This window comes from Cyprinus carpio, chromosome B3, assembly GCF_018340385.1.
Source record: "Cyprinus carpio isolate SPL01 chromosome B3, ASM1834038v1, whole genome shotgun sequence".
Lineage (NCBI taxonomy): Eukaryota > Metazoa > Chordata > Actinopteri > Cypriniformes > Cyprinidae > Cyprinus > Cyprinus carpio.
Genome location: NC_056599.1, coordinates 30587943 through 30600319, shown reverse-complemented (window position 1 = coordinate 30600319; position 12377 = coordinate 30587943). Strand labels below are relative to the sequence as shown.

General features: G+C 38.6%; 2 protein-coding genes across 2 annotated transcripts; both read right to left on the bottom strand.

The window, feature by feature from the left end:
- Positions 1-279: 279 nt before the first annotated feature.
- Positions 280-6163, bottom strand: msl1a (MSL complex subunit 1a). The gene is made up of 9 exons (XM_019103475.2): positions 6008-6163; positions 4686-5393; positions 4294-4487; positions 3092-3330; positions 2620-2684; positions 1544-1611; positions 1087-1211; positions 925-997; positions 280-835 (listed from the first exon to the last, which is right to left on the bottom strand). The coding sequence occupies exons 2-9, from the start codon at positions 5283-5285 to the stop codon at positions 745-747; spliced, it is 1455 nt and encodes a 484-aa protein (XP_018959020.2). The 5' UTR covers positions 5286-5393; positions 6008-6163; the 3' UTR covers positions 280-744.
- Positions 6164-6792: 629 nt separating this feature from the next.
- On the bottom strand, positions 6793-11978 carry LOC109089365 (major histocompatibility complex class I-related gene protein). The gene is given in 8 exon segments (XM_019103482.2): positions 6793-6931; positions 7042-7063; positions 7167-7279; positions 7352-7531; positions 7534-7641; positions 7736-8008; positions 10100-10360; positions 10461-11978. Coding segments are annotated over 8 exon segments (1041 nt in total). The 5' UTR covers positions 10522-11978; the 3' UTR covers positions 6793-6908.
- Between the last annotated feature and the right edge of the window lie 399 nt (positions 11979-12377).

The window sequence follows — 12377 nt, the reverse complement described above, 5'->3', positions numbered from 1 at the left end:
AACACTTGATGCAGCATTTTGATCCGAGACACTGCAGCTGAGCATATTAATTTGTAAAAACATATTTTATTCTGCATAGTTTACTGCCTGAAGAACAAAGGGTCTTGAGCTTCAAGAATGAAGGGGGACCAACGTCACACCTCTCCTAATCTCACTCCTCTGTTTCCTGGTTGAATCCAATTCCAGTACATTTTTTCCTAGCCAAACATAAAAGTCAAGTAGAATTCTGTGATTTAGCTTTCAATACAATTCTTCATTAAAAGACATGAAAACACGGTATATTCACAATATGACTCATTTTAATATTTGAAATAATTTCTTTAGTTACAAGTATCTTACACATGTCCTTGGAACAAAAGCTTCTGTAACCGGTGTTCATCATTTTTCCCTTTATGCGACAGAGAACTCACACCAAAAAGCGCAGCATGTACAGTTTTGATCTTTTACGGCAGCTCTCGATGTGTTGCGGTAGAAGCTTTGGTCCATACTGCTCAAGCTAATCTGCAAAGTATGACGCAAACGTGAACACTGAAGTGTTACACTCGGCACTGTGATCATGGGTGTGTTGTTTCTCAGACATTACAGAGCGAAACACAGCTGCTCATGGATACCAAGCAGGGGGCTTTAGGGAGATCCAAAATACACCCTTCAATCTGCTTCTGAAGATCCAAAGTGCAATAAAGATGTGTACGCGAGATGAGACCACAAGGCTAGGATTTTGGAAGGAGCTTCCTTGTGACGGTTTCATTTACGACATGTTCGATGAGGCGTCCGTTTCTTAGTCACCTCTGCTCGACAGCGACTACGCTCATCCAGCCAGGGCAGGTCAAAGTTTCTGTTTAAATATAAATATGAATTGCAATCAAAAAAAGGTGTCAAGATGTACATTATTAGCAGCATGCAAAAAACGTATATTGTACTTACTGCTGTTTCAGGTTGGGAAGAGGTCTTCCAAAAGCCACCACTGGCAGGAAGGGTGTCACCATAATAGACTCCACTGAGGACACACACACAGAAACAAGCACTTTAAATGAGCAGACCAAATACTTTTCAGGCATGCTGGAAAAAAGCCATCCGCTGACATACCATCCTCAGAGTCTGGATAGAAGGAGAGCAGCTCTGGTTCGCTCTCCTGAATGACCTTCCTCCTGTTCATCCTCTGCTGCAGGCGCTGAAACATCCTCTGCTCACGAATACGCTGGATATCCCACCTGAAGAAGAGAAATGAGATTGCGAGCTGCGTCAGGGAGGCAAAACCAGTGACATTTTTCTACTGAATGAAAGCTAAGGTTTATCCAAAATGCCACTAGTTGCTATGCACTTTGTCTTACAAAAAGGTTGGTAAACAGTGCAACACTGGTTTGTGCGCCCCTCTGTGTGTGTGTGTGTGTGTCCCATGGAGGTCTGAGTGATACGAGTGCACTGGAAATATGAAGTGGATGCGGGTCCGGATTGAATCCCCTTCGGACCAGAGTCCAGACTTTGAGAAGAGCTGCTCTAATCTATTTGATGCTATATAGAAGAAAAATAAAACAAACATCACCTCTTCCTCCTCTTCTCATCCAGCTCAAGCTTTGAATGCCTCTTCAGAAAGACATTATCATCTAGACACTGCACAGAAGAAAGTATGAGCATTTACAAGCATCAAGGTGGAACATTTAATTGAAATAAAACCAAAATTGTGATACGAGTATGAAGGCTGTGATTTAATTAAAAGGATAGTTCACCCAAAAATGAAAATTCTGTCATTAATTACTCACCCTCATGTCATTCTGAACCTGTAAAACCTTCATTCATCTTCGAAACACAAATTAAGATATTTTTGATGAAATCCGAGAGCTTTCTGAACCTGCATAGACAGCAACACAACTGACACATTGAAGGCACAGAAAGGTAGTAAGGACATTGTTAAAATAGTTCATGTGACATCAATGGTTCAACCATAATCTTATGAAGCTACAAGAATGCTTTTTTTTCTGTCCAAAGAAAACAAAAATAAGGTCTTACTTAAAAACATCTAACGGGTTTGCAACAACATGAAGTTTCAGTTTTGGGTGAACTATCCCTTTAAATAAATATATATGTGACCCTGGACCACAAAACCAGTCTTAAGTGTCAATTTTTCAAAATTGAAATTTATACATCATCTGAATGTTAAATAAATAAGTTTTCCATTGATGTATGGTTTGTTAGGATTTGTCCTATATTTAGTCAAGATACAACTATTTGAAAATCTGGAATCTGAGGGTGCAAAAAAATCTAAATACTGAGAAAATCGCCTTTAAAGTTTTCCAAATGAAGTTCTTAGCCATGCATATTACTAATCAAAAAATAAGTTTTGATATATTTACAGTAGGTAACATAAAAAAAATATTTTCATGGAACATGATCTTTACTTAATATCCTAATGATTTTTGGCATAAAAGAAAAATCAATAATTTTGACCCATACAATGTATTTTTGGCTATTGCTACAAATATACCCCAGCGACTTATGACTGGTTTTGTGCTCCAGGGTCACATTGGTGCTGCGTGTTTCAGAGTGAAGCAGCATCTCGGTTCACAGAAAATACAGCTCTACACGAACTTTGCCACTTGGGATGCTTCAGGTCTTACTAACCTCAGGGATGTCCGTCGCCTCTTTCTGCCCCAGTGGCTCTAAGATACTCTCCCGCCAAGAAGGAACTACACATGGTGAATAATGATACATTTTTAAGGATCTTAAATTTTCATTATAATCAATACATGTGATTAAAATCATTAAAGGAATATTTCATCCAAAGACTGTGTCATCATTTACTCACCCTCATGTCGTTCCAAACCTGTATGAGTTTCTTCCATAAGCTGAACATAAAAGAATACATTGTGAAGATTGCTGGTAATCATTGACTTCCATAGTATTCCTTTCCCTACTATGGAAGTCAATGGGAACCATCAATTGTTTGGTTCTTCAAAATATCTTCTTTTGTGTTCAACATAAGTTATTACTTATACAGGTTTGGAACAACATGAGGGTGAGTAAATGATGGCAAAATTTAAAATTTGGGGTGAAATATTTCTTTAACAGAGAAATTACATTCATTTCTCCCAACCTGCAACTGTGTCCTCATGCACAGGTGAGGGGTCTCGACAAGGTGACGGAGGCGGCTGATGCCAGCGGCAGAGGTACATCTCTGTGGTAGTCAGGTAGGGCAGTTCCTCCGACTGAGACTGCAATTCAGGCTCTGTCTCTTCCCGGGGTTCCTCGTTCTGAGCTGGGCTATCCTGTGGTGGTGACCTGGGCTGCCCACGTCGAGACCTACTCATCCGGGAGTCCTGGAAAAGAAACCTCCTTTGAGAGCGTGAAAAAATAAAACATATTTAGTTTAATCAACTCTCATTTCATTAGCTACAGCACATTAGGGCTGTCAAATAAAAATTTGAATTTCGAATATTTGTCGAATTAAAAGAAAAAATAAAAATCCACAAAAACGTTGCATTCGAATTTTAGGTGTGCGTCACGCAGCCTTATCAGTGGCACACGAGATGCAATGACGATATAGTGTTGTTGCATTTTAATGCTTTTGTTAGCCTATAGCTATAGCCTGAAGAAGATCTTATGGCAAAACTGAAGCCGTTCACACAGAACGCTTATTAATCGCATTTTCTATATAGACAAGTAAAATTAATATAAGTTCAACTTTTAAAAAACATGTCTCAAAACTGTATGCCGGTTTTTCTCCATCCCACTTTATTTCATGTTTTTAAATTGAAAAAAGTACTCTGTTGTTTGGTCCTTTGTATTAAATTTTGCACACATACATGATGCCGTTTTGTTTCTAATTGCTTAAGCAACTTAATTAATTATATTCGGTTTATAAACATTATTTGAAACATAATGCACTTTTTTCAAAGATAGTCCTGTTATTTTATTGCTTTGAATAAATGTGAATTAGTAATATTTTGCTCCATGCGCCCTCTTGTGGCCTCAGAAGAGAAGCCAAAATCATTTTCCCCCTAAGTGAAAATATGCCTTTTAAATTTGAATATAATTTGAATATTGATAATATTTAAGTAAAAAATTCGAATTTAGTTTTTCAGCCATCTTGACAGCCCTACAGCACATTAGTCGGAAATAATGAGGATAGCTCACCCACAAATGAAAATTCTGTCGTCATTTACACACCCTCATCACTTCTTTTGAGTTCCGCAGAAGAAACGAACCACATGAGGGCAAGTAATTGATGATGAATTTTGGGGTGAACGATCCTTGCAATAAATCTTTATATAATTAGAGAAAAACTCATGATCATACCTTTTCAGGCTTTTTCCTCCTCTTCCAAAGTGCATTTGCTTTGGGGTTTGCACCCGCCCCTCAGATTGCTGGACGTCATCTGTGGCAGCAGCCTCAGCTTCCTTTCGGCGAGGAGTCTGAGAAGGACGGGATTCTGTACCCTCTTTTTTCACCATCTGCAGCCGACGCTCCATGCGTTCAATTCGGGCCATTAGCTACAAACACACACCTGTGTTAGGCTGTGTATTACACATCGGGTTCAGATGAATAGATGAAACAAGAAACAAGTGTTACAAAACAACAAGTGGGAAACTCTGAATGCGCCCAGTTTAACATCAAACAGGCCCATCATTTAACATTTCATATCAGTAGTGAAAAAAAAAAGTGTTAAACTCTCAGCATAGTGAGCGTACCATCTCTTTTTCAGCTTTGAGGTCATCGATCTCTTTGCTCTTGTTGTGCAGTTGCTTCTGCTGCTGTTCAATCAGTTCCAGTTGCAGCAGCAGGATCTGTCGGATGCAGCTGGTCTGTGTGTCCACCAGGCCGGAGCCTTTCCTCACATTACGACGCTTCCCATCGGGACTGTTCTCCGGCGAAGGGACCCCCACTTCTCTCCGCTGATTGCTGCCATTTGATACCATGGGATCCATCTTCCCCACGTGGTTATGACTGGCCTGACAAAACAGTGATTTGCTCTTGACCGGGGAACCTTCGGCCCCCATCTGCTTGGTTGAGGGGAGTGTCAAGGCCCCCAGCGTCTCCCAGTTCTCCTCCTGCCCGAGGGTCCCTTTTGGAGATTGGTCAGGGGAGCTCAACACGTTCCGGTGGCTGATATTTGCTTTGCTGTGCAGGTGATGCTTTTGATTTACGCTGTTGTGGATCGTGCTCAACACATGGGTGGCGAAGTCTCGGCTTTCCTTCTTCAGGGATTCATGGGCTCCTGCTGGCTTCTTGCTGAGGCTCGTGTTCAGTCTGTGTCCTCCACTCGTGAACACAGTGGATGGCATAGTCATTGTGACTAGCTCCAGCTGGAGCTGTTTTACCAACACCCAGCTCCATAGATGAGGAGGATTTGTGACAGGCTGAATGTGTGTCCTTGAGGCCCCTTTTCTATTGCCATTCTGGGGGAACAGCACAAAAACTTGAATTTTATTGCATAATTTGACCATAAATGTTTTTCTTAGTAAGGCAAGAGAAATTGGCTGTAAAGCACAATTAAAAGGTAGGTATACTGATATGACTGATATATGATGCTTTAATTGTTTTCTGAGACTTGAAAGCACATGAATCCGTGAGCAAAAATGTCATTTATAGAAACATTATGTATGATCGGATTTCTAAAATAATGTATATGGATACGCTAAGCTAACTTTAAGTACCCTTCCCATCTGTTGAGTGTGTCTATGGATGCATTGCATGCATTGTGTTTACTGTTTCAGGAAGGACATCGTCCGATCACTGTTTACGTGCATGCATCTGGGAGTTTTTTGATCGATAGCAAAACTCCACAGTCATACACGAGCTATTGTGTGTGCACAGGCAGCGTCCACCATTTTAGATATACAGCAAAAACAATGACAATCATTTTAGCAGTTCCCTTCGTCTGCTCTTGAGGGACGATGACGCCATCTTAAGTCATGCAATCGTGCTGTTTATTTAAATACTGAACGAAGCATATCGCATCATTTTGCATTGACATGTTATTTAAATTTCCCTGGCCCCCGCCCGAACTCACCTATCGCCTTGCTTTGGCCCACTTTCCGATTTTGTTTGAATCTGCGCACACGGCGCATGCGCGGTGCGCTTGGAATCTGATTGGACTCTTGCGGAACAACCAACATTTCGTGGCGCGCGCGTTGAGGTTTGCATTTTGACATCATGCAGAGATGGACTGAAGATTAACATTCAAGTTTTAAACGCATTGCAACATTACGGTAAATATGAGTAAGATCATGAACTTCACTAAAGAATTCACAGACGAATATAACAAATGTGTGTTTATTAGCACACTACTGAAAGATCTAAGTTTTACAAACAGGTTACATTAATATACAGTACCTGATTAAATAAATACTGAGGAGTTCTTGTGGCTAATTTGCTGGCAATGAAATCTGGCAAACAGCCATGCTAAAATACACAAACTTGGCACTAGAGGAAACCTGTTAGATACATGCTGTAATTACTAGCCTATTTAAACACAAAACATTATTTTGTAAAACTTATTAATATTGTAAAAATACTAAAATATTCAATACTAAGACAGAATAAATCTGTACGTGATAAAACAGTATTTTTCTTAAAACAAGAAAAAAAAGCCAACCTGTCCAATAAATGTAAAAATATACATGTAATTAACACATTCTTTTGAAAGGATATGTTATATATATATATATATATATATATATATATATATATATATATATATATATATATATATATATATATATATATATATATATATATGAATAATACTTAATATCCTGGAATATTAACAGATGTTAAGATCTTTTTTTTTTTACAAAAAAATACAGATTAAACTTTTTTTCAGTTCAGTCAGTTTATAAATACTACAAAATGCTTCTGGTCTGTAACTGTGAACAGATAATTTGGTGCCACTTTACATGTCACATGCGCTGTTATTCTGTTGTTTGGTCATCAGCTGCAGAGGAAAAATAATAATATTAAAATAAACCCAGATTGGTAAAGGTACATGTTTAACTTTCTTAATAACAAATGCATAAATATATCTGAGCAGATTACAGGACAAACCTGAGGTAGGTATGTAGGTGATCTGCAATATAAAGACAGGAATACAATTATGAAGCCTGACCAGCAGAGCTTATGTCTTATAACATGAATCCGATGCATTAGTGAAACAGTGAGTGTATGTGTACCTGCTCAGGCTGTGAAGATCTCTTCCTCCATATTTTAAAGGCAGCCAGAAATCCAAAAACACACAGCAATAGAAGTACAGGGGGAACTATGATAACAGGATCAGGACCAGGTTCTAAAAATATACAAATATATATATATTAGTGTAAATTAGATGGCCAATTCTATTAGATTGCCATTGCCATACCTATACTGAGGTCAAGCTTGTTATCCAGGCTAAGGTGAGTTACAGTACAAGTGTAGGTGTGTCTTTCTCTTTGTTCTTCGGCGCTGAGTTCCACACTCTTCCTCATCTGATAGGTTCCATCAGGGTTGGGCAGCAGTTCACCTCCTGTGACCCTCTCTTCATTAACTGGCTGGCCATCTGAAGCAGGGTCAGATTGATGTGACGTGGGTAAAAACCAGTTGCCAGGCAGGTCATCTGAACTACACCTGCCTCCCTACAATAGCGTTTAATCACTCTCACTCTGGGCTTTACTGTCAAGGAAAGAATGAACACATTGAGCAGGACACACATCATTAATGTTTTCCAAACCAAATGGAGTGTATTTCGGAGGTTACATTAACTGACCTTTTGCCATCACACGCTTCTGCTCCTTTTTTAGATATTTCCTAAGCTGGCTAATGCACAAGGGGCGGTAAAAGTGGGCATAGAGCCACGCGTCGTACTCCAGCTGTGCCCTACTCTTTATGACAGGCCATTTCCAGTCAGTGTGCTGGTCTCCTTGAACGTTATAGTGTCGTTCAAAGCCACTCTCGCCATTAAAGGCCTCCAGCGTCATCATTCGGCCAGGCTCATCACGGAGAAGTTCACATCCAACCAGCCTCTGCTGCACGTGAAGGCCTGGGAAAAAATACAGGGTCTCAGATACACATATGTAAGGATGGAATTCACAATTCTGGTTATGACATTACATTTAGTCATTTAGCAGATGCTTTTATCCAAAGCGACTTACAAATGAGGACAATGGAAGCAATCACAATCTACAAATGAGCAACGATATGCAAGTGCTATAAAAAGTCTCAGTTAGCTTAAAGGGATACTCCACCCCAAAATGAAAATGTTGTCATTAATCACTTAACCCCATGTCGTTCCAAGCCTGTAAAAGCTTTGTTCGTCTTCGGAACACAATTTAAGATATTTTGGATGAAAACCGGGAGTCCTGTGACTGTCCCATAGACTGCCAAATAAATAACAGTGTCAAGGTCCATAAAATACAGAACACTTTTTGTAAGCGAAGAAAAGAAAAATAACAACTAATTCCTTTGTCAACAGTCTCCTCTGTGTCTCTTCATATCACTGTATTCTGTGTATGCTCTTGTCATCCGCACCACAAGGATGCGCTGTTTTATTTCATTTTCAAAGCTAAATACATATAGAAACAGTGCATCCTTGTGGCACGGATGACACAGAATGCTATGATATGGAGAGACACAGAGGAGACTGTTGACAAAGGAATTATTGAATAAAGTCGTTATTTTTGTCTTCGCTTACAAAAAGTGTTCCCATCGCTTCATATAACACAGATTGCATGTCTGATGGCAGATGGAGTATTCTGACGACGACTTTCATAACTTTCCTGGACCTTGACACTGTTATTTACTTGGCAGTCTATGGGACAGTCTCAAGCCTCCAGGTTTTTCATCCAAAATATCTTAAATTGTGTTCCGAAGACGAACAAAGCTTTTACAGGTTTGGAACGACATGGGGGTAAGTGATTAATGGCAAAATTTTCATTTTGGGGTGGAGTAACCCTTTAATGCAGTACACATAGCAAAGTTTTTTAAATCATATAATAAATAAGAAAACAAAAAATAAAAAGATAAAGAAAAAAGAGCAAGCTAGTGTTAGAGGCTTTTTTTGCTTTTGTTAATTGTATAATAAATAAAAAAGAAAACCGATAGAATACAAAAAGATTAGAGAAGCTAGTGTTAGTTTTTTTTTTTTTTTTTTTAGAAAAGCTGTTAGTAAATAAATAGTCTAAAAGGGGCAGTTTTTTAGAACAGAATTAGAATACAGAGTGCTAGAGTTAGATGGTCAAATGAAGATGGAAGTGATGTGTTTTTAGCCAATTCTTGAAGATTAACATTAACACACACAGTTCACAGAGAACTTAAAAAAAAAAAGCAGAACTTACTTTTGCTGATATCTAGAATTACTGACACGGTCACAACAGTTCACTAACAATAAGGTTATCTGCCATTTTAATTATTTATTTTTTTTTTAAAATAAGTATTTTATGCTCACTAAGGCTGCATTTTGATCGAAAATTACAGTAAAAATAGTAATATACTAATAGTAAAAAATAGTAATAAGTTTTCTGTTTGAATATTTAAACATGTAATTTATTTCTGTGATGGTAAAGCTGAATTTTCAGCATCATTACTCCAGTCTTCAGTGTCACATGATCCTCCAGAAATCATTCTAATATTCTGATGTGCTGCTTAAGAAACATTTCTTATAATTATCATCAGTGTTAAAAAAATTATAATTATGAATGAAAACTGTGATACATTTTTTTGCAGGATTATTTGATGAATAGAAAGTTTAAAAGAACAGCAATTTTAGTTTTTTAGTTTTGTTTTGTTTTTAATCCTAGTGATTCCAATTTTTGGTTTGACTGCATGTAGCCTCCACAAAAAAGAAAGTGAAAGTGACGTGACATACACCCAAGTATGGTGACCCATACTCGGAATTTGTGCTCTGCATTTGACCCATCCAAAAGTGCACACACACAGCAGTGAACACACACACCGTGAACACACACCCGGAGCAGTGGCCAGCCATTTATGCTGCGGCGCCCGGGGAGCAGTTGGGGGTTCGGTGCCTTGCTCAAGGGCACCTCAGACGTGGTATGAACCGATCTGAATGAAAACAGGCTACATTTCATGCACTCTCAAGAGAATAAACACAAAACCATTAGAGAATAAATACCTCTTGTATAATTTAGGTAATCAATTAAGTAGTATGCTTTGGTTTTCATGCCCTCGTGTATGCCTTTACAGACTGTTGATATAGTCATTTGCTCCGTGACATTAACGGATTCTTGGACCGTCTTCGGGACAAAACTTCTCTCATCTGCGTTATAGTGACCGATGACAATATCATCCAGCATAATAACGGCAGTGAACTCTGAGAACGGCACTGAACTGTCTCCAGTCAAAAATGTAGCAAAGACCCATAGCGAGTGCGATCCTGTGAGAGAGCAGAATTTTTTTAACTTCATAATTCGACAATATAATGACCAAGAATAGCTAAATATGTGCTTAGTGCTGTAAAACTAGTTCTTGCTTACCTGATTCAGAAACAACAGTATGTGTGGCTGACAGTATGTACACTAAGATGAAATAAAACATGCCTTTTACAAGGTGTTAAAAAAGGTTAGTTTTTTTTCATTACAAAATAATAAACATTAGTCATAGTATCTATTTCAGGTCCCAGCCTGACAATATTCCAGTAAATCTTTTTACATGTAGTAATTCAGCACCGTCCCGTACTAACACTTCCTCATTGTGCACGAGGTTACAGTTCATTCTCTGGAGGTGTGGTTTCAACACGCGTGTCTGCGACCACTAGGAGGCGCCAATCAAGAGCGCCAAAACTGAAAGTGGAACCTTGGAAGGTGTTTTTAAATTTTTGGAACGTGAACATCTTAATCTAAGACCAGCAAACCACTTTAAGTTTTGTTTTTTTTAGAAGGGGAGCTGGGATTTGAGACCCTGAGTGCAACTGTAATTATCATTCTTCTCCACTAGAGTGCACTCTCTGTCAGGTTTATCTTATTCTCATTCGCAGAACTTACACGCATGTAATACTGAACACTGTTCTCAAGTAGGGCTCTAATTGATAATAAACAGTAAGATTTTGATTTATTATTTTTAAGATAAGGTGTACAGATTGGTAGCAATGTTAATAACTGATCTGTTTTTGGACAATGTTAATTTGTAACTTCCCACAAGGTAGTTCAGTAAATATGGGAGTGGATGAAAGGTTCCAGGAATAGCAGCTATGGCATGTAGTATATCAAGATAAGACTTTTATACTGCTATATCATACAAAACATGCAAGGCCAAGGCCAGTGAGAGTTCAGTTAGGCCCATGTGATATAAACAACCTCTGTGAACTACAGTGAACGTGATTTCACCAGGTACAACATGTTCCTGGAACAACATCCTTGTTGTTCCTGGAACAGCATTCCAATCAACCAATCAGAATTGAGGGATAACTTTTCAGGAAGTATCTGTTTTAGGAATAAATTATGGGTATGGTAAAGTTTTGGGGTAGGGATTGGGCTAAGTCTATATTTTTAGACAGTAATGTTGCTCCAGGATCATCAAAAGATGTTGATCCGGGAACATGTCTTACTTGGCAAAATCACGGCGACCATTTCAACGATCTCTTCTCATTCCTCACTCTCTTGTCTATTTCCCAGCTTTACAGCACTGACAGAACCAGTCAAAACCAGAACTACCCATACTCTGAGTTTCCACGTCCTTCAGTTTGGGGAAATTCTTAAAATCTGAAACTTTTAATGTAGGTTTTCTGTGATGATCACACTGCTTTGACAGTCCTCAGATACCCAAACCACGAGAGGACAATGACGTTCCTGAGCAAATGATTCTGTCAGTTGTTACACAAGAGCAACAATAGGCTACTTGCTGACAATAAAATGGATTGTTCCACGAGTCCACCACAGAAGAAAAATGTTAGATGGAAATAACTTAAGAATAGTAGTAAGTTATAAACAACAAGTCGTCTAATCTTGTCTACAGCATGAATAACTTACTGTATAAAGTCAGAAGTCAGACAGAGCTTTACGCTTACACACACACACAAGGAATTTAACTTGACAGGAGCTTCCAGTGCAGAAGAAAGTATGGACATAGTGCAAAAGTGCATGATAGTGCACACACATAGGAATTACACTTACGAAAATCAACCATGGTTTTATTGTAGTAAAAGTGTAGCAACGTTTTTTTTTTTTGGCTCATTGATTACTATTTGTATAACCAGTTTTACTACAAATACCATGGTTAAACTATAGTGTAGCAAGACCATGGTGAATTTGGTTACCATGTTTTTGTTTTGTTTTATTTGTAGTAAAACCATGGTTGATTTTCGTAAGGGAACACAGTATAGGGATGGAAGGTGTGTGTGTGTGTGTGTGAATCCACGTCTAAATAGAGCGACAACCCCATTACATCCCTCAGTA

Coding starts and splice junctions, on each gene's coding strand:
- msl1a (XM_019103475.2), bottom strand. CDS start 5,285: ATGACTATGCCATCCACTGTGTTCACGAGTGGAGGACACAGACTGAAC. Junction 998..1,086: donor CTATCCAGACTCTGAGGATG/GTATGTCAGCGG, acceptor GTGTGTCCTCAG/TGGAGTCTATTATGGTGACA. Junction 836..924: donor CTTCCCAACCTGAAACAGCA/GTAAGTACAATA, acceptor ATATTTAAACAG/AAACTTTGACCTGCCCTGGC.